The 23,468-nt window shown below is 32.6% G+C and overlaps 1 protein-coding gene across 3 annotated transcripts; it reads left to right on the top strand.

The window, feature by feature from the left end:
• The first annotated feature begins 1,257 nt into the window (after positions 1-1,257).
• On the top strand, positions 1,258-21,772 carry LOC148190693 (uncharacterized). 3 transcript variants are annotated; one of them, XM_088101565.1, is made up of 8 exons: positions 1,258-4,290; positions 9,604-10,186; positions 10,568-10,890; positions 15,238-15,376; positions 16,383-16,555; positions 20,915-20,992; positions 21,152-21,245; positions 21,370-21,772. In XM_088101565.1, exons 1-8 carry the CDS (start codon positions 1,258-1,260, stop codon positions 21,390-21,392), a joined length of 4,446 nt encoding a protein of 1,481 aa, XP_087957691.1. In that variant the 3' UTR covers positions 21,393-21,772. The 3 variants fall into 3 exon arrangements, with proteins under 3 accessions (XP_087957691.1, XP_087957689.1, XP_087957690.1); XM_088101563.1 differs by lacking the exons at positions 20,915-20,992; positions 21,152-21,245; positions 21,370-21,772 and adding exons at positions 16,648-16,725; positions 16,881-16,983; positions 17,110-17,642; XM_088101564.1 differs by lacking the exon at positions 21,370-21,772 and having other exon boundaries at positions 21,152-21,363.
• Positions 21,773-23,468: the final 1,696 nt, after the last annotated feature.

The following is a 23,468-nucleotide window of genomic DNA, read 5'->3' as shown; positions in this document are numbered from 1 at the left end:
GAGCATGTACATTGATGTGAAATTTCATTTCATCTGAGAATAAGTGAAGGAAGGCAATGTGGATCCACTCAATTTCATTTCATTTGAGGATACGTGAAAGGGTGCATGTGGGAAGTCTTGATCAAATTGCAAATTTGTTTACAAAGCCATTGGCTATTGTGTTGTTTAATAATTACAAAAACCTGATCGAAATAAAGGATGGAAGAAGTATCTAAGTTTATGGGAGAATTTTGTCAGGGTAAACTTAAAAGAGGGGTTATTCAACATATTTTATAGGTAATTAATTTGCTTAGGAGTTTTGTCGAGAGTAAGCAATTTTATGTATTGGTTAATAGGAATCTTATGTCTACGTAGGAGAGTCTAAGAATTGGAAATGATAAAAAAGAAAATTAGAGTCTATAAATTGTAATGTTTTGTTTACATTGAAATATATCTGAAAAGTGAAATAAATTTATTCACATAAAGCTTGTTTTTCTATCAAAAGTATCTCATATTATTTATCATTAGTCTCTTTAGGCTTTAATACACTCCGAGAAAATATAAAATATTTTACCATTTCCAACATCTTCAGATAAACAAATATGAATACATAGTTTATATAATATTTTTTCTCACTAGTTAGGTTATAAAAAATATAGGGAAAATTCATAAAGAATTTGTATGCTATAGAATATAGAGGAATACTTGAACTTCCAACATAAAGTTCATATTTATAGTTGGATCTACATAGGGACAATGAAGTCGTTGCTTCTCTCTATCCTCCTCACATTGTGTGGGTTATTTATTCCTACTAGAAGTTACATTCGCCATCATTGAGATAGCAAGTCACCAACCTCTCTTACTACAAAGGTTTTCCCCGTCCTTACCATGTCGAAAACCACCGACATCTTCAATGTTGAGTAGTCCTATGTCGACCTTAACCTCCTTGTCTCCTTCGAGATTTACAATGTTGAGCTCCTCATCATAATTATGTTATGCACGAGTTATATTGCACATTTCGAATGTTACCGTTTGCAAGATTCCAATTGGTACGTAAGGAATCAATGAAGAAAGTATGCTAGATTCATACAGTGGTACTAATATGAATTAACTAATAGCGCTACATGTATCCATTAAATGGATTTATACATTATATTTCTTAGGGTTATAAATATTTCACTTTTGTCGATAATGAAAATGTATTATAGTTTTTCTTTAATTTATTGAAAAAATATGATTTTATTATAAATTAAATTTCTTGTAATTAATTTGATTTAGATGGTGAGCATTGTATCTGATTTGGCAAAGTCAAATCTGGAGAAATTGATTAATGCAACAGTAGAACAATCACGTTATATTTGTTGCTTCACATGCATTACTGATGACTTTGAAAAGGAAAGGGAAAATTTGATAGCAAAAAAGGAAACATGGGAAGAGTATGCTAGAGTGGCAACTAGAAGAGGTGATAATATACGAGAAGACGTCAAACTTTGGCAAAAGCAAACTAAAGAACTTATTGAAGAAAACACCAAAAAGAAAGTGACATGTTTCTTTGGATGGTGTCCTAACTACAAATGGCAATATAGTAGGGGGAAGGAATTGGAAAGTAAGACAAAGGAGATTAGAAGACTTGTTGAATGCAACTTTGAAAATGTCGGAATCACTGGTGATGTAGAAAGTAGAAAGTTGAAATTTGAAGAACTTTTTAATGCCTTGGAAGATGACAACAACTATATGATTGGATTGCAAGGGATGGGGGGCACAGGAAAAACAACATTAGCAATAGAGGTAGGTAAGGAGCTTAAGAAGTCAAAATGTTTTAATCAAGTAATTGATACTACAATATCTAATGACCCTGATATAAAAAAGATTCAAGATGATATTGCAGGACCATTAGGACTGTCATTGAATTGTACAGAATCAGAGAGGCCTAAAAAGTTGAAGGATAGATTAACCAATGGTGAAAAAATTCTTCTGATTCTAGATGATGTGTGGGGAGATATCAATTTTGAAGAAATAGGTATTCCATTTAAGGGCAACCATAACAATTGTAGAATTCTTGTGACCACTCGCGATATAAGAATATGCAATAAAATGGAATGTGAGAAGATAATTAAACTTAATATCTTACCTGAGAAAGAGGGATGGATATTGTTCCAAAAGTATGCTGGTTTAAGAGATAATTCCTCTAAAAGCATTCTTGATATAGGTCGCAAAATTTCCAAAGAATGTAAAGGATTGCCAATTGCAATTGCTTTAATTGGTCGTAGTTTAAAGGGTTCACGACTTCTGGCAGAATGGGATGTAGCCTTAAAATCCTTACAAAAGTCCATGCACGAACATGATGATATAGACGAAAGTCTGAGAAACGTTTATACATGTCTAAAGTATAGTTATGACAATATGAAGGATGAAACAGCCAAGAAATTGTTCCTTTTATGTTCTTTGTTTCGAGAAGATGAAGAAATATCTGAAGAACTTTTAGTCAGACTTGCTAAAGGAGCAACTCTCATTGAGAAAATTGATGACGATGACAGTTACGACGAATGTCGTAAGAAAGTTATTGTAGCAAAATATAAACTCATAGATTCATGTTTACTTTTGAATTGTAAATCTGGAAGAGTAAAAATGCATGACTTGGTTCGTGAAATGGCTTTGTGGATAGCTAACGAGGAGATTGTGGCAGTGAATACATCTAAGAAGAATGAAATGAAAAAGGTTGAAAAGGGGAAGGATATTAAATATTTATTATATGAAGGAGAAATCAATGGTTTGTTTTACTCCAAGTTTGATAGATCTAAACTTGTTATTCTTATTGTCTACATGAATAAATATGGTGATGTGGAGGTCCCAAATTCATTCTTTGAAAACATAGAAGGGCTTCAAGTTTTGATTTTATCAAATACTAATTACTTTGAATTAGGTCGACTTACAAGCACACCAAGTTTATCATTTCCTCAGTCAATTCAAAGGTTGACCAATATGAAATCTTTATACCTCAAAAAATTCAAATTAGGTGACATCTCGATTATTGGAAACCTACAGGCCCTTGAGACTCTCGAGTTGGTTGAATGTATGATGAATAAATTGCCTAGGGAGATTGGAAAACTGGTGAATCTTAAATTATTGACGTTGAATTATTGTCATTTTGAAAGCAGCAATGTATTTGAAGTGATTAGAAGTTGTTCTTCATTGGAAGAGTTGCATTTAGTAACCACTGATGATAATAAAATTTTTAAAGATTGCCATCTACAGCTTCCTAACTATCAAAGGTTTTGTATAGGGGAACATAGCGTCTCGGAAAATTTTTACCCTGAATGGCTTTTAAGGAATTCCCTGCATGTGGATAACGCTATGAAAATTTTTTCTCAGGAGACATTGAAGAATCTAGTTCAAAGAGCAGAAATTCTTAGATTAAGTGGACCTGTAGGAGTATGGAAAAATCTCATACCTGATATTATTTTTCCTGAAGATGAATCTACGAGCAATCTAATGGAGATTGCATTGGCAGATAATTCACAACTCACATGCCTAATTGACAATAATGATTCTCTTGTGCAAAGTGCCTTATCCAGGTTGGTTATGCTTAGACTTGTAGGAATGAAAAATTTGAAAGAAATATGCAATGGACCCCTTCCCTCTGAACTTCTAAAAGATTTAGAAACAATAGATCTATATGATTGCATACATTTGCAAGGCGCATTGTTTAAGAGCAAGATCTCCCTCTGCAATCTTAAATGCTTGTCTATCTCGGAATGTCCAATGTTGACATCTCTTTTTGAGTTGTCGACGACACAAAGCCTATTGTCGTTGGGGACATTGCAGATAAGTTATTGTAAACAATTGAAAAGTATAATAAGAGATGAAAACAAATGGAAAGATTCTGGAGAAGAAATAGTTGATACTCATAATAATAACAAGAGTACTATTTCAATATTTCCAAATTTAACCACTCTTTATGTCTCCAAGTGTCCCCTGTTACAATTTGTACTTCCGGTGACTCAAAAAATTCCAAAACTTGAAGATATTATAATAGGCGACTGTGATGGGTTAAAATACTTAGTTGACCGATACCAACATGAGCATGAAGAGGAAGATTTACATCAAGAATTAAAAGACGTCATATTCACATCTCCAAACGCTGTTTATCTATATAACTTGCCTAATTTTGTGGACATTTTTCAAAAATGTGATGATGAGTCCTTGAGTTCATTAGTGAAGAAGTCAACTTCCAAAGATGAGAGCAAAGGACAAATAGAATCAAAGTCCATACAATATAAGGTTTTACATTGGACCCATAACTCCTCAATGGTAACCTTCTAACTCCTCTTTATCTTACATGTGTTGTATTTTTTATGCTTATATTTTATTCTGAACATAAAGGTTTAACATTTTTATATAATTATGACTAATCATATAACAATCTCATCTCATCTCAATTCGGTTAACATTATGTTAATATTTTATTTGTGTTTAAAATTGAAAACACTCTTTTAGAAATAAATTTCCTAAACATGATATTATTAAACTTTTGATACGCAACAATAGATAGCTAATGGCTGAAATTTGAAAAATTGAATATTTTATTTATAAAACATTCTGTCGAGGAATTAAACATTTAGTTATTTAATTAACGCAGGTAAGTTATTCGTAATACATTGTTACATGTGTCAAACACACTTTTTATTATTCATGTAAACAGTTAACATGTAATAAAACTAAATTCTTTATTCTTTCAGAATAAAATTATTTAACAATGACGTCAGTTGTTTGAAAATGAGATAATTTTAAAGCACGATATTGTATAATTACATAGTATTTTACCAAAAATATAAAATATTCATTCGTGAGATGCCACATGTGTTTTCTCTTTCTCTTGTCTGAAACATCATTAAAAAACTAATAAGATAATAATTCAATTTTCGAAGATGCTGTAAGAGAATGCAGAGTATGGAATACTGATAGGAGATATCAGAACAGAGAAAAATGAATACGTGAAAAATACTTGTATGTATTGAAGTGATAAAAGTAAATAATATGACAGAGTTTTATAGCAAACAAAAAGTAACAGAATTAACTGTATAACAGCTTGAGTTTAAACACCTAACATTCCTTCCTAAATCAAGCTGTCCAAAGATAACACTCCTATCTCTTTTCTAAGAAACTCAATTCTATCAGTCTTAAGTGGTTTTGTGAAAAGATCTGCAAGTTGTAAGTCAGATTTGCAGTAGATCAGCTCAATTCTTCCTCTGGTTACCATGTCACGCAAGAAATGATACTTTATCTCAATATGCTTACTCCTTCCATGGCTAACAGGATTTTTAGCCAAGTTCATGGCAGAAGTGTTGTCCAATTTTAACAGCACTGGACTTTCTTCAACTATCCCTAACTCCTTCATTAGTTCCTTTAACCAAACCCCTTGACAAGCTGCATGGCATCCAGATATGTATTCTGCTTCGCAGCTAGACAGAGCAACAACATTCTGCTTCCTAGAACTCCATGAAACAGGTGCTTTATTGATGAAGAATATGTTTCCAGACGTACTTTTCCTTTCAACAAGATCTCCACCGTAGTCAGAATCTGCATAGCCAACAAACTTCAGTTCATCCTCACGTAAACCATATGGAAATAAAATTCCATAGTTAGTTGTCCCTTTTACGTATCTTAATATCCTTTTGGCAGCCACCATATGACTCTTCTTTGGATTTCCCATGAAGCGACTCAGAAGACCTACACTGAACATCAAGTCAGGCCTACTATTACATAGGAATCGTAATGAGCCAATAACCTGTTTGAAGATCGTTTCATTCACTCCTTCTTCAGTCTCATCTAACTTCAGCTTGGTATTTACTTCAAGAGGACTCCTAACATCATTGCATGAAGCCATCTTGAATCTTTCCAGTAACTCTTTCATGTATCTTTGCTGATGCATCAACAATCCTGCTGCTGTCTGAGTAAATTCCATGCCCAAGAAGTAATTAAGCTTCCCGAGATCAGTCATTTCGAACTCAGATTCCATCATACGCTTGAACTCGTCTATCTCCTTTAGGCTTGATCCAGATATCAACAAGTCATCTACGTATAGGCAGACAATCATTCTGTTGCCGTCAGTGCTCTCCCTTACATACACACCATGCTCCACAACACAGCGTTTAAACCCATGATCAAGGAAAAACCCGTCAATCCTTCTGTTCCATGCTCTTGGAGCTTGCCGCAAGCCATAGAGAGCCTTGTGAAGCTTGTACACTTGCTGCTTCTTATTCCCTTTGTTAAATCCTGGAGGTTGTTGAACATAGACTTCCTCCTCCAGTGGTCCATGCAAGAATGCAGATTTAACATCAAGTTGAATCATAGACCATCTTTTAGCACAGGCAATAGCAATTACTACACGAATTGTTTCTAACCTTGCTACTGGAGCGAACACCTCTGTGAAGTCAATTCCTTGTCTTTGCAAAAATCTTCTTGCCACAAGCCTAGCTTTGTGCTTTAAAACAGTGCCATCTGGATTCAGCTTTCGCTTGAAAACCCACTTCAATCCAATGCATTGCTTTCCATGTGGCAGATCGACCAAACTCCACGTTTTATTCTTCTCGATGGATTTGAGTTCTTCAATCATGGCTACCTTCCATTCGGTTTCTGCCATAGCTTCATCAACATCTATTGGTTCAGTTCCAGCCATTAACGCCATGTGCACCAGATCACCTTCATCACTTACACCAGTATCCGTATATAAGTCGTAATCTGAAAATCTGGGTGGTCTTGTAGACTGTCTTCTAGGTCTCCTTAGTGTATCATCACTATCAGCACCATCAACAACTTTCTTATCAGTTGCATCTGATATCTCAGTCACCACCGACACCTTCTTGATACTGGTCTGCCCTTTCTCCCAATCCCAACTCTCATCTTCTAGAATTACTACATCTCTGCTGATCACCATTCTACCTTTGTTAGGATCATAGAGCTTATATGCCCCTGTCAGATGGTATCCCACGAGAACCATCGCCTCTCCTTTATCTTCAAGCTTTGATCTCCTCTGATCTGCAATGTGGCTAAAAACCAAAGATCCAAACACTCTAAAATGACTTACACTTGGTTTCGTACCTGTCCATGCCTCGAGTGGAACTTTGCCTGTGAGTCTCTTGGTAGGACACCTGTTCAATATATGAACAGCTGTTGACACAGCTTCACCCCAGAGATTTCGTGGCAAGCACTTATCACACAACAAACACCTGGCCATGTTCATAATTGTTTTGTTTCTCCTTTCTACTAAACCGTTGTGCTGTGGAGTGTATGGTGCTGTTACTTCATGATTTACTCCACTGTCTTGACAGAATTGTTCAAATGCATGAGACGTATACTCACCCCCTCCATCGGTCCTAAGTATTTTAATGGTTCTTCCACTCTCTGTTTCTACCTTAATCTTGAACCTCTTGAATGTCTCAAGTGCTTCACTCTTCAGCTGTATCAGAAACACCCAAACCATTCTACTAAATTCATCAACAAAAGTGACAAAATACCTGTTTCCAGCCAAGGTCGACACTTCCATAGGGCCGCATATATCTGAGTGCACCACATCAAGACATCCTTTGGATCTCATCTCCAGTCTCACTTGAAATGGTCTTCTGCTTTGTTTTCCCACAATGCAAGATTCACACACGTTTTCTGGTATACTGGTTTCTGTCATTCCAGAAACCATACCTTTTCCACTTAGCTGCCTTAAATCCTTAAAGTTTAGATGGCCAAACCTTAAGTGCCACTTCCAGGTATCATCATCCTTTATAGTAGACAAACACTGCCAGCTTCCTACTGCATCCATACACACTTGAAATGTTCGATTTTTAGAAATCTTGCTTCTCAAGATCAACACTTTATTTTTATCAAACACTTCTACTTGATCACAGCCTCCCATAACAACTGTAAATCCTTTCTCAACAAGTTGTCCAAGACTTAGCAGATTGCATTTCATTGCTGGCACAAGTAGAACATCTTCTATGATAGCATGTGAGCCATCTTTTCTCCGTATAACCACATTTCCCATTCCTTCTACCTGGAGTGTGCTGTTATCTGCGAATCTGACCTTACTCTTCTTTGATTCATCTAATCTGATCAGCCACTCCTTGTTGCATGTCATGTGATTTGAGAACCCCGAGTCCAAATACCACGATTTCACAAATGATTGTGAATTATCAGATGTTGTTGTCACCATCAGCGTTAATGGTTCTGAGTCAGAATCCTCTTGAGCTAGATACGCCTCCTTGTTTTGTTGTTTCTTCTTCTGTTTACCTTTATTTGAGTAACATTCGAATGCGTAATGCCCCATCTTGTGACAACTAAAGCATTCTACATTCCTTCTATCTTTCTTCTTTATGTTCTTTTCAGAACCACTTTTGCCTTCAGGACATTCAACCTTTTCATCTTGCTCATTTGCATTATACTCATTTTTCCATTTTCCTTTCGCTGATTTTCCTTTCCATTTCTTGAACTTCTTTTTCTCTTCATTTCTGACATACAACGCCTTGAGTGCTTGCTCATCATTCTTTACGGGATTTCGGTCTACCAATCTCATTTCATGTGCCTCTAAGGAACTTTGTAGTTCCTCAATCTTCATCTTCTCTGTATCTTTTGATTCTTCAATAGCCACAACAATATAATCGAACCGCTGAGGTAGAGACCGCATTATCTTTTCAACTATCATAAAATCACTAATGGACTCGCCACATCTCTTCATCTGGTTAGTAATACTCAGAATTTTAGTGAAATAATCACTAACCTTATCACTATCCTCCTTTTGTGCCAGTTCGTATTGTCTCCGCAGCGTCTGGAGTTTCACCTTTCTGATTTTCTCTCCCCCAGAATGACAGCGTACCAATAACTCCCACGCTTCTCTAGCCGTAGATGCATTTTGTATCTTTTCGAAATGCATATCATCCACACATTGGTGAATGATCAGCAAGGCTTTATCATCTTTCTTTCTTAGTATCTCCTTCTGATCCTCTGAACCACGGAAATCACTCATGGAATTATCTCCTTCTACCACACTGCTCACATCTTGAACGCGAAACAACACGTGCATTTGCGTGCTCCACCTACTCCAATTCTTGTCGGTGAGTACAGGAAGGTTTGTCGTAGAAAAATCAGCCATGGTCCACCCTTCTTCTCTGCCCAAGAACTGCTTTCTTGATCGTTCTAAACCACACACAGCCAGCCGCACTGAACTCGGAAACGATACCCCTTAGGTCCTCTTTCAACCTGGGCTCTGGATACCACTGTAAGAGAATGCAGAGTATGGAATACTGATAGGAGATATCAGAACAGAGAAAAATGAATACGTGAAAAATACTTGTATGTATTGAAGTGATAAAAGTAAGTAATATGACAGAGTTTTATAGCAAACGAAAAGTAACAGAATTAACTGTATAACAGCTTGAGTTTAAACACCTAACAGATGCATATATATACGATCGAAAAGGATGAGGCCAATATATTTTTTTCGCATGTTTATTAGTAATTAAGTTGACTTCTGAATCTTGTTATTGGTGGAATGTGTTAAGAGAAAAGATAGATTTATTGTATAGTTTGGGTGGGAGCATGAGGCATTTTCTGACTATGGTGAACACTTTGCAGGTAAATGAGCCCAATGCAAATGATGTTATTGCACAAGAAATGATTGGGAAACTGGAAAATTTGTCATTGAATGATACATCCAAGATTCTTTTCACTCTACAAAACGTTACTGAGTTACATATTCTGAGTTGTGAAAAAGTTGAAGTACTATTTTGTGCTTCTGCGCTGGAATGTTTACCATATTTAGGTGCACTTAACATCTATAGATGCAATGAATTAAAACAGATAATTGGTGAGGATGCAAAGAATCATAGAAAGCCATTTTTCCCAAGGCTGAAAGCACTTATCATAAGAGAATGCAACAAATTGAAATGCATCTTTCCCGTTCCAACTTCCAAAATGGTACCCATGTTAGAAGCTCTGTTAATCATGGAAGCAAGTATGCTAGAGGAAGTATTCGAAGGAAACAGTTATGAAAAGGTTGGGATTCCAAATCTGAAAACTGCAGGCTTTGTTGAACTTCCAAGCCTTCGCCAGAAGATTGAATTTCTTACCCAAAAACAGTTTTTGGTGAGGAATTGCCCAAAACCGTACATCCCTTCATTCCCTCAAGATCTCAAACATTTTTCATATTCTATGACAGGTACTATATGCGATTTTTTTACACATTACGCATTGGTTTTTCATTAGTTTTACTAAAGATATATATCACAAGCTTGGAATAATAAAAAATCATTATTATAATTATTTAAAAAAATATGTAAAAGGTCTAAAATGCTGTTAGTATAGTCATTAACTACAAACGATCTAAATATTGTAGAAATATAACTAATTAATGCAAGAATTTAAACTATTTTTTATTTAAAAGATAACACACACACACACACACATATATATATATATATATATATATATATATATATATGTTTAGAATTTAACTTTAAAATTATGATTCTTAAGCGCACACATTTTATTTTATTCTTGTTAGTACTTTTTGAATAGGGTGTTACTATCTTTTCTGTAGAATATTTCAAAAATCGGGATCTCCATGAGCAAATAAGTGGAGCTCTTGATAATCTTAAACCCGAAGAGATTGGCAATGAGAATCCAAGGAGAGAAGACTCTGGAGTTGAAGCAGCATCATGCAGAGGGAGTGAGTTAACTTCATCACAGAACAATGCAAACCAATCTACTCTTGCCAAGATTGATGAAGACAACAAACAACGTGAGGATGTAGTGAAAGAAAGCAAAGAAAGAGTAGAGGAAGAACAACAAATTGTTGTTGGAAAAGCTTCATCAATGCCAATATCACCAACAGATTTTCCTCTACATAAAACACATTCACCAGTAAGTTTCTTGTTTTAGTTCAATGAGCAATTAACATACAAAATCGTATCTGATAAACCAACAACATGACACACTAAGAAAATGATACTTCTCGCATAAATTTTTATTCCAATAGTGTAAATACCATCACGCTACGCATATAATGGGTAAATCATAATAGGAAACAAAAGCAGTATTTTTAACAACTTCGTAATATCTCATTTTTATGGCTAATAAAATAAAACATTTTCATAACTAATAGTATAATAGTATATTACTATTGTTATCCTATAAGTATAATTGTATTAACATAACATATATACATCTCAAACTACTATGTTCTGTTCTATCACAAAACTATACATTACAAAAATTACTATTTTCTATCTAATCGGAGAGTTGGATTCTCGTTATCTAAAGGTGTTTTTAGAAGTGCATTTTCATTTTCTTATCGTTAAGGTTATTATTATTGAAAAAAACAAGGATAAATTAATTTAGAAAAGAAACATCATACCTCAATAATCATATCATAACATACCTCAATACATTTCAAATAGATGTAAAACTATATACCACACATCAAATCACTCTTCTAGACTTAATTATTTAAATATCATGCATTGAGGTTAGATTCAATGAAAATTGTGCACTTGTAGTGGCCCTTATTTCATTGTAAGGGCACTGTCAATGGATTACACCATATCACATATAAGGTTCCTATCATAAGAACACTGAAATTGTTTTTTATACTATAACCTTCTACTAATTTGACCCATCTTTACTTAACCTAGTGAAACATAAAAAGGTTCACATTATTTGGACATATTCTCTACATAGGAAGGGAGCCAAATAACCCAACAAATATAACACATAATGTCACACATATATTTTCCACTTTCAACCAATCTCACCACATATAATTTAATACAATCTAAACATTTACAATGCATAATTTATTTTCCATTTCATTTGCATAATAAGTATATCAAAATGATGAAAAACATTATTGTAACCATAAACCTTTAATCCAAGATATCAATGGTCAAACTAAATATTCATATATCTAGGACCACCTGTCAAAATTTTTGTTTGATTCAACGATTAACGAAGTACGAATCCAAAATTTCCTAAGATGACTCAAAGCTAGAAAACCCAACTCGCGCAACCAGAGGTTGTCTCTGTTGGATCTATCGAGGAGGAGGTTCACCGGAGAGACACAATACCAACAAACACCAATGAGATATGAGCTCAACTATATAAAGGATTGACATTACTCTCTACCCAAAACCTTAAGGTAATGGGTTAATGAGTCTTTCATCTTTATATAGTGCTTTACTTTCTCATTTCTATCCAATATCCGTGCCCCTTTGTCAAACTCAAATTTAGAACTTTCCTAACAATGTATAACCTCGTACATTGAGTTTGCATAATAAAGACAATAAAAATCCTACAATTTGGGATAGTACCATCCATACCAAAGTTTATATCAAGTTGTAAAATGTTAATTATATTTTATTGCAAAAGAATGACCAAGTTTATGCTCTATAAATAGACCTTGCATTCCTAAAAATCCACCAAATCAAGCTTTCTTTTCTCCTCTCTAGAGGAAATTCCTCAAGTTATCTTCTTAGTTTTTCTTTCTTTCTTTTCTTATCCTCTTTATATCCTGAGTTTATTGTTTTACTCTCTTGTAGAGTTTCTTGCTAGTTTTGAAATTCTAAGAAATTTTTTGGAAAGTTTCTGTTATATCATAGAAGACTTACACAATACACTGTGGATAAGTCCTTAAGGGCAGTGAAACTATATGCCTCAGAAAATAGTGTTCGTGATTTTGTCAATTTTTATACAACATATCATACTTTAAACCAATCACCTACATTCCAATTATAGATTTAAAACACCATTCTTAGCCAAAAGATCAATTCCATAATATATTATCACAAGCATACCACAACACTAGATTTAACATATTCATTATACCACATATCACAAAACTAGATTTTTAGTAGCTTCAACATACCACAAACTTATCTAACAATTCAATCAACATAGACCAAAAGAAAATCATAATTCTAGGCTCAAAATCACAACAAAAGAGAATGAATTTCACATATGAAATAACTAAAATTAACTTCCATAACTTGAGAACAGAAACACCCCTTCTCACATTGTTACTCTCTCTAAAGCTATATTCTACACAAGATCACCTACAAAACTTATCAAAACCCCGATTAAAATTTTAAACATAACATCATGATAAGAGCAACAGAGATTCACCAAGAACAATCTCCAATCACATGCACCACCCTAGGAGCACATGTACCACAAGGGCTAAAATGATTAAAAGAGGAAAAAATGAAAACTTCACTAGAACAATAAAGAGTAAAGACACCGGTTGTATATGTTTATAGGCATCGGTTCTACAACCGAGGCATATGTAGGAGAGGTAAAAAGGTTAAGTTTTATGCTTCGGTTACAGACCGATATAAAACGAAATAGGAATATGCCTCGGTTCTTAGATAACCGAGGTAATAACGTGCGTATTTTTTTTTTCAGATTTAGACTCGGTTCATGGTTCATTCATTGTGCCAAACAAACTCAAGATTTCCCAATGCTCAAGAATCTAAAACAAACAAGAAAACGATAACAGAAATCAAACAAGACACAATATTACAACAATCAATATAAAAAATTTGTATAGAGAAGCAGCAAATGAGCTCATACATGTAAACAACCAATGTCAAAATTACAATCCACAAAACCAAAGTGATAATAGTAATGAGAAGAAACTCAGAAGTAGAAACTCAGAAGTAGTGATGAAGATGGACTTAAGCTGAAGCGTTTTAGATCAAATTTCTTCCTCTTCGCACATGGGTTTCTCTGTTCTTCCCCCAACAGAAGCATCTCCGACCACCACCATCTCCCCCACGAAGCTTGCCAACATCCACCATCACTGACTTCCTCTGCTCCCCCTCCGCCGTCCCCTCGGGTGGTTCTCCACCCGTCACAGATCTGCCCTCCGCCCCTCCAGTGCCCAGATCTGACCTCCGCCCCTCCATGCGCCCAGATCTGCCCTCCGTCACCTTCCTCTGTCACCGCTGCGTCCTCGTCGCCGTTGCGTCCTCGCCGCTCCTGCGTCCTCGTCGCCGTTGCGCCCTTGCGGCCGCTGCATCCTCGTTGTCGTTGCGTCCTCGTCGCTGTTGCGTCCTCGTCGCTGTTGCGTCCTCGTTGTTGCGTCCTTGCTGCCGCTGCGTCCACCATCGGTGCTGCCTCGCCGCGTCCACCGTCGTCGCACATCGCATGAGAAAGGGAGGAGAAGAGAAGGTCGTCGCGCAGGAGAAGATCGCAGGAGAAGAGGAGAGGTGTTTTGGGGAAATGATTTGGCTACCCTGTTTTTTCTCAATTTAAGTCCAGCCCAATATGCCACGGGCTCTATGCTAACCGATGCCATATTTGTGCTACGTGAAGGTTATGCCTCGGTTCACTCTGGGAACCGAACTAGTATTTTTTTTAAACACCGGTTGCTTAACAACCGAGGCATATAATGCTTTTAAAATTACGAGACTGCCACCGTGTTTTGATATGCTTCGGTTCAACAAAAATCGAGTCATAATGTACGAGTTAAAAACGTCATTTTTTACTAGTGTTTACTTTGTTATATACTCCTTGATCTAATAGTTATGTAGAGTTCATTGCTATGATGGATTCTGTAATCTCTAACAAAGATTGAGATTAGAATTAAAGAGAAATAATAGAGCGAAAACTTAAGGAAAAAGTTTAGAGAAACGACAATTTTATATAAAATGAAATTCAACTATTAAAAATATTTATATAACTTAAACCTTTTATAATTAAAATATTATACTATTCTCTTCTTGTAAAAATCACCACCACTCTAGGTTTTCACGCAACTTATTTACATTTGAGTGATATCTTGCATTTGAAAAATAAACAGATCAAATAACGAGAGTTTATAGATAACGTGAATGATACTATTTCTGCTCACTCAAATAATAATAAACAAAAGTCATTAATACCAGTGCTATTTTTCAATTAAGGTATAATATACACGTCGCGTATATTGTTTATATTAACAACGAAAAACAAATGAGCAAAATAATGACATAAAATAATAGTTATGTCACTCATTTAAACAAAAAATAAAAATATAAGAATTTTGAGTATAAATTAAATTAAAATATTTAATAAAAATTAATAAAAAATACTCAAATAGTTATTGAGATTTTAATACTTTTATTTACTCTTCATATTCCTCTAACATCATATACTATTAATGAATTATTACTAAATTGAATTTATAAACACTAATAACCTAAAAGATTAAGGTTTCAATAAATCTATATGCAGGAAAATGATGAAGAAGAAATGGCCATACCTTCTCCAAATCTTAACACGGAGCCTCCTATATCTAAAGCTGTTAATGATGGAGATTTTCAGGGAACATCTAACTCAGTGTTTACCAATTCTCAAAATACTAATTCTACAGGTTCTGACTCTCTTTTTTCTACTTATTTTCTTTACTCAACATGTCTTGGGTTCACCAAGCTGTGATAAAAAGTTTTAAAACTACCACATCGTAGTAAAACAATAACCTAACACATGTTTTCGGTTTTGGATTATAATTTTAAAATTGAAATTGAATTTTAAAATAAATACGTTGGATCCACTTTTAAAATTACACAAATGTTATTTAAATACTACTTAGAACTATCATTTAGTGTTTGGATTTAGTATGCATATTGATATGATATTTAAATTATCATTTACAACTCTTACTATTATTATTGTATATAAATTTTTTTTTACATATGCCATGATCACTGAGGCATATTTATATGATGATTTTTTTCTACTATGGTTATATTCGATTAATTTAGAATTTGAATTCAGTTTTCAAATTAGAAAACAGTTGATCGAATAAAATAAATTAAAAATCTGCCATTGTGTTTTAAGCAAAGTCAATCGGTTCATTAAACTCCCGAATGTCGCGTCAGACTAATTTTTTTAACCAATTGGTCAACTCATAGTCAGTCAAATTGAACTGTGTGCAATTTTGACCGCCCTAATTTTCCAAACATATTATATTTATGTAATTAATATTATTTTTAAATCATTAATTTTTATTTAAAGTTATTTTGTATTTATTTATTTATATTTTCTTCAGACGCATATTTTTTCTTTTGCATTCTAATTTATTTATTTTCTGGAAACAGATTATTTAAGACATTCATAATGCGATAAAGTAAAACTATTCTCTAGCATAGATGTTTTGTTTCATTTATGGTAACAGAGAGAAAAAAATACAAAGTAAAGAGGAAAAAAAATTAACGGAAGAAAATAAGCAATTGAAGCTAGCTTGTATTAATTATCAAAATATCATTTATAAACAAATACTCTTACACTTTTAAAAATATTATTTATAATTAAAAGCACACACTTTTAATCTTGTGAATTACGTTGTGAGAGGTGTTTAATATTTATTATATGATCAGAAGCGACAGATCAACCTATAAAGAATATATTAACAGAGATAGCAGAAGATCTTGACGAAGACTCTAAAACCACAGAGATTAGGAGTCAGAATGAAATGACAAAAGCAAAAGAAGACTTTTCAATTGATGTTAAAGCTGAGGTATTATCAGGAACTGACTTCACATCATCGCAGGTCAACACAATCAATCTATTTCCGTTAACATATCTAACTGCAAATCACATTCAATCAAATACTCAATTTAATAACTCGTTTATTTTATGCAGGAAACAAAGAAAACTTGTGAAGATGGAACTGCATCACCATATGAGAAGACGATAGAGTTGTCAACTGATTCAGAATCAGTTAGTTCATTGTTTCACTTATCAGTTACTTTTGAATGTAGTGAAATATTATATATATAACTTCCCATGCTAAAAACTAGTGTTGCTTGTTTTCTACTCATAAAATATAAAGAGATTGAAGCTGATGTTATGACGGATTGATTGAATCTATGTAGGAACATGGTGAAGCTCAAATATCTGTACCGTTTTCAGTTGTGAATATAGAACTTGAAACCACTGAAGATGTTGGTGTTGGAGACATTCAAGAAGCTTCTCCAGGTTACAAGAAGATATCTTGTATTTTGTTTTATCCGCATATTAATTGTTCTACGAGAGATGACATATGAATTTGATCACTTGAATGTGTTTTTATTGTTTATCTTTTGAATGACATTTCCTTTTCAGAGAAACTTGCTGAGATCACTCAAGATTCAAGTTCTGGTTATAGTGTAAGAAGGGAGCTTGAGAAACTTGTCTCTAAGAAGCATTTGGGGTCAGAGAACTTGGCTCTGTTAAGCAATTTCCTTGTGAAGCATCCTTCTCTTCGTTTAGCAGACGATGCCATGAGTGAGAGATACAAGGGCTTTGCCTACACTTGTCTGGCTGAGCTTTTGAAGTTTCTCCAAAGCCATAGTGTGTATGATATGTTGGGGTCAAGCCACTCTGAATTTGTTGAATTGTTAAAAGATCTGCGTAACTGTGGTTTCAATAAGGATTGGTTGGATGATGTTGAAAGACTCAAGCTACTTTGATTCTGCATTCGGAGGATCTTAAGCATCAACTTCAGGAACATTATCATCTTTGTTCTTAGCTTATACTTTCCCGAACCTATCATCTTTTCTCAAATAAAACCATCATCATTTGTTTGTTTTATTTTTGTTAATACATTTGGTCTTCGGATACATGTTATGCAGTATAAATTTCTTCTATTTGTTTTATTATGATTTTGTTGTTTATTTTAACTTTTAGGACATGGAAAATGCATATCATTACCATTGATAAAATTCAAGATTATCTTATTTGAGTTCTTTATCAAATTGATTTCAAGCTTAAATCAGTCTTAATCAAATTTTTGAGTTGGGGCCATCCAATGTGTATTTGAGAAGGAAAAGGGAAACAAACTTTCTACATGGATACATCAATATGGGAATTGTCCTCTCACGCAGGAAGCAATAAGAGAAGTTGGATTTTTTTTAAATAATTTCTTATTGAACAACATGCTGCTAATGCCTCTAAAAGAAACATCAAAGATTTATGTGTTACGTGTTCATTTACTCTTGCTTTCCAACCATGGACTTAAAGTTGCATAAACAAAGTGTAAGACAAACACCAATAATATGATCACACACTCTTCTCGGTCGATTCTACAACTCCAAAACACACTTCCTCCTGCATTCATATATATATATATATATATATATATATATATATATATATATATATTATTGAGTCTGAGTCACTAGTAAGATTACCTGGAGAAGGTACTCCGATGTTAAAATCATTTCAAGCTTACGCAGTCAAAATATTAAATGCAAATTCAATACAATTTGTATTTATAGATTTTGAGATAGACTTATAATTATCACCTACCTAATTATAACTCAACAACTATTAAACATGCTTTATCTTTACTTAGTCCGTGCTATTGGTAATTTTGGTTTGTATTGACGGTTAGGTCATTCTTATGACCAATCGGTCATCCATGTTGACCAACCAGCGAGATAAAATTAGCATCAATGTTAATGATATGACAATTAAAAGTATAATGAGATATTTCTTCATTGTTAGGAATTCAAATTTTATTTTATATTAATAAATAAAAAGAAAAAGTTTTGTGTGGTATTATTTGAATCAAGATGCGTTATATCATATTAATTACTATGATGACACTTCAAAGTTCAAATTTGAATTCAGATCCATTAGATTTTGGTCAATGGGTTTGTCAAAGACCTAGAATAAACTTTATTAGAAGATGAGATTCCAAAGAAACATGTGGGCCAACAATAGAAAAATTATACTGAAGAAAGTATTCAAAAGTTGTAAAGAAAAGAAAGAGATGCTTTGTACTAGTGAGGAAAAAATGAAAACTTACTTTGTTATATACTCCTTGATCTAATAGTTATGTAGAGTTCATTGCTATGATCGATCCTGTGATCTCTAATAAAGATTGAGATTAGAATTAAAGAGAAATAATAGAGAGAAAACTTAAAGAAAAGGTTTAGAGAAACGATAATTTTATATAAAATGAAATTCAACTATTAAAAATATTTATATAACTTAAACCTTTTATAATTAAAATATTATACTATTCTCTTCTTGTAAAAATAGGTTTTCACACAACTTATTTACATTTGAGTGATATCTTGCATTTGAAAAATAAACAGATCAAATAACGAGAGTTTATAGATAACGTGAATGATGCTATTTCTGCTCACTCAAATAATAATAACTAAAAGTCATTAATACCAGTGCTATTTTTCAATTAAGGTATAATATACACGTCGCGTATATTGTTTATATTAACAACGAAAAACAAATGAGCAAAATAATGACATAAAATAATAGTTATGTCACTCATTTAAACAAAAAATAAAAATATAAGAATTTTGAGTATAAATTAAATTAAAATATTTAATAAAAATTAATAAAAAATACTCAAATAGTTATTGAGATTTTAATACTTTATTTACTCTTCATATTCCTCTAACATCATATACTATTAATGAATTATTACTAAATTGAATTTATAGACACTAATAACCTAAAAGATTAAGGTTTCAATAAATCTATATGCAGGAAAATGATGAAGAAGAAATGGCCATACCTTCTCCAAATCTTAACACGGAGCCTCCTATATCTAAAGATGTTAATGATGGAGATTTTCAGGGAACATCTAACTCAGTGTTTACCAATTCTCAAAATACTAATTCTACAGGTTCTGACTCTCTTTTTTCTACTTATTTTCTTTACTCAACATGCCTTGGGGTACTCACCAAGCTGTGATAAAAAGTTTTAAAACTACCACATCGTAGTAAAACAATAACCTAACACATGTTTTCGGTTTTGGATTATAATTTTCAAATTGAAATTGAGTTTTAAAATAAATACGTTGGATCCACTTTTAAAATTACACAAATGTTATTTAAATACTACTTAGAACTATCATTTAGTGTTTGGATTTAGTATGCATATTGATATGATATTTAAATTATCATTTACAACTCTTACTATTATTATTGTATATAATTTTTTTTTTACATATGCCATGATCACTGAGGCATATTTATATGATGATTCTTTTCTACTATGGTTATATTCGATTAATTTAGAATTTGAATTCAGTTTTCAAATTAGAAAACAATTGATCGAATAAAATAAATAAAAAATCTGCCATTGTGTTTTAAGCAAAGTCAATCGATTCATTAAACTCCCCAATGTCGCGTCAGACTAATTTTTTAAACCAATTGGTCAACTCATAGTCAGTCAAATTGAACTGTGTGCAATTTTGACCGCCCTAAGTTTCCAAACATATTATATTTATGAAATTAATATTATTTTTAAATCATTAATTTTTATTTAAAGTTATTTTGCATTTATTTATTTATATTTTCTTCAGACGCATATTTTTTCTTTTGCATTCTAATTTATTTATTTTCTGGAAACAGATTATTTAAGAAATTCATAATGCGATAAAGTAAAACTATTCTCTAGCATAGATGTTTTGTTTCATTTATGGTAACAGAGAGAAAAAAAATACAAAGTAAAGAGGAAAAAAATTAACGGAAGAAAATAAGCAATTGAAGCTAGCTTGTAGGAATTATCAAAATATCATTTATAAACAAATACTCTTACACTTTTAAAAATATTATTTATAATTAAAAGCACACACTTTTAATCTTGTGAATTACGTTGTGAGAGGTGTTTAATATTTATTATATGATCAGAAGCGACAGATCAACCTATAAAGAATATATTAACAGAGATCGCAGATGATCTCCACGAAGACTCTAAACCCACAGAGATTAGGAGTCAGAATGAAATGACAAAAGCAAAAGAAGACTTTTCAATTGATGCTAAAGCTGAGGTATTTTCAGGAACTGACTTCCCTTCATCGCAGGTCAACACAAATCAATCTATTTCCGTTAACATATCTAACTGCAAATCACATTCAATCAAATACTCAATTTAATAACTCGTTTATTTTATGCAGGAAACAAAGAAAACTTGTGAAGATGGAACTGCATCACCATATGAGAAGACGATAGCGTTGTCAACTGATTCAGAATCAGTTAGTTCATTGTTTCACTTATCAGTTACTTTTGAATGTAGTGAAATACTATATATATATATAACTTCCCATGCTAAAAACTAGTGTTGCTTGTTTTCTATTCATAAAATATAAAGAGATTGAAGCTGATGTTATGACGGATTGATTGAATCTATGTAGGAACATGGAGAAGCTCAAATATCTGTACCGTTTTCAGTTGTGAATATAGAACTTGAAGATGTTGGTGTTGAAGACATTCAAAAAGCTTCTCCAGGTTACAAGAAGATATCTTGTATTTTGTTTTATCCGCATATTAATTGTTCTACGAGAGATGACATGAATTTGATCACTTGAATGTGTTTTTATTGTTTATCTTTTGAATGAGATTTCCTTTTCAGATAAACTTGCTGAGATCACTTAAGCCACTCTGAATTTGTTGAATTGTTAAAAGATCTGCGTAACTGTGGTTTCAATAAGGATTGGTTGGATGATGTTGAAAGACTCAAGCTACTTTGATTCTGCATTCGGAGGATCTTAAGCATCAACTTCAGGAACATGATCAGGCTCAAAGTTTCCAAGTCAGAACTACTTTGAGCACAAACTTGGCCATCTCATATTATTCTTCCGTTTCTTATTAATTTATGTTGGTTGCGTTGAAACTTTGTTCTTAGCTTATACTTTCCCGAACCTATCATCTTTTCTCAAATAAAACCATCATCATTTGTTTGTTTTATTTTTCTTAATACATTTGGTCTTCGGATACATGTTATGCAGTATAAATTTCTTCTATTTGTTTTATTATGATTTTGTTGTTTATTTTATATCTTCGGATACATGGAAAATGCATATCATTACCATTGATAAAATTCAAGATTACTTACATTCTATATCTTTAAAGAAAATATATATAATTACAATATCAATAAAACATAAAATAGCCAAACTTATATATTACACTATAAGAATGTTGGTATGATTTTTCTGTTAACTTCAAAAATTTATATAAACACAATCATCCAATTAATTGTTGAGCAGCTGTCAAAGAACAAAACTTTAGAGTACCTTAGAAAAGAGTGTTTATAAAAACGTCTTTTTAACTGTAAATATGGTTAAACACAATCATACCAAAGTAATGCAGTGAATTTTTTTATCAATAAAGAATAATATATATATATATATATAACTTATTTAAATGTTTCTATTTCTTTTGTGGCGTAACTATACATAATGATAAAATTAATATATTCTGTTATAGAATTAGGTTTATTTGATATCATTATCTTATTTGAGTTCTTTATCAAATTGATTTCAAACTTAAATCCGTCTTAATCAAATTTTTGAGTTGGGGCCATCCAATATGTATTTGAGAAGGAAAAGGGAAACAAACTTTCTACATGGATACATCAATATGGGAATTGTCCTCTCACGCAGGAAGCAATAAGAGAAGTTGGATTTTTTTTAAATAATTTCTTACTGAACAACATGCTGCTATTGGTAATGTTGGTTTGTATTGACTGTTAGGTCATTCTTATGACCAATCGGTCATCCTATCTTGACCAACCAGCGAGTTTACATAGTACACATAGGTATTTAAAATTAAGTGAAATTTTGATAGTGAAAAAATAAAAAAGATAAAATTAGCATCAATGTTAATATGAGAATTAAAAGTATAATGAGATATTTCTTCATTAGGAATTCAAATTTTATTTTATATTAATAAATAAAAAGAAAAAGTTTTGTGTGGTATTATTTGAATCAAGAGGCGTTATATCATATTAATTACAATGATGACACTTCAAAGGTCAAATTTGAATTCAGATCCATTAGATTTTGGTCAATGGGTTTGTCAAAGACCTAGAATAAACTTTATTAGAAGATGAGATTCCAAAGAAAAATGTGGGCCAACAATAGAAAAATTATACTGAAGAAAGTATTCAAAAGTTGTAAAGAAAAGAAAGAGATGCTTTTCTTAGTTGGGAGCAATGCGTGTTGAAATAGATTAGTGTGAGATTCTAGAGTGTTCAAAGGTTTAATCTAAAAAACAAAGAGATTGAAGTTAAGTGTTGAATTGTTAAGGACTTTTTATGTTAGGGAAACTATTCGAAATATAATATCTCACTCTGGATAGAGAAAAACAGATACGGAAACATACTATGCCTATGAGAATTTTAATAGTCATGCTCATTTTAGTATAAATCTTCCTCAACTAGAAAATTAATCTAATAATTAATAAGTGGTATTTAGTTTTGTTTAATAAAAAGGTTTTAAACGAAGAAACAAAAAATAGTGGTGGAACTATTTGAGAAACGTTGTACTCACAATAATTAAAAATTAATTGTGATTTAATAAAGAAAAAGTAATTCCAACTTTGTCAATAAAAATAATCCTTTAATACCTGTTACTGAACCGGTATAAGATTTTTAAATTTTATATCAGTTTTGGATCTGATATAAAAATTGAATTTCTTCTATATCTCTTGTTTCTATATCTGTGCATA

The sequence above is a fragment of the Vigna umbellata genome, chromosome 11 (assembly GCF_029865625.1).
Source record: "Vigna umbellata cultivar VRB3 chromosome 11, Vumbellata_1.0, whole genome shotgun sequence".
NCBI lineage: Eukaryota > Viridiplantae > Streptophyta > Magnoliopsida > Fabales > Fabaceae > Vigna > Vigna umbellata.
The sequence above is the reverse complement of the archived record's forward strand: the minus strand, read 5'-3'. Positions and strand labels throughout refer to the sequence as shown.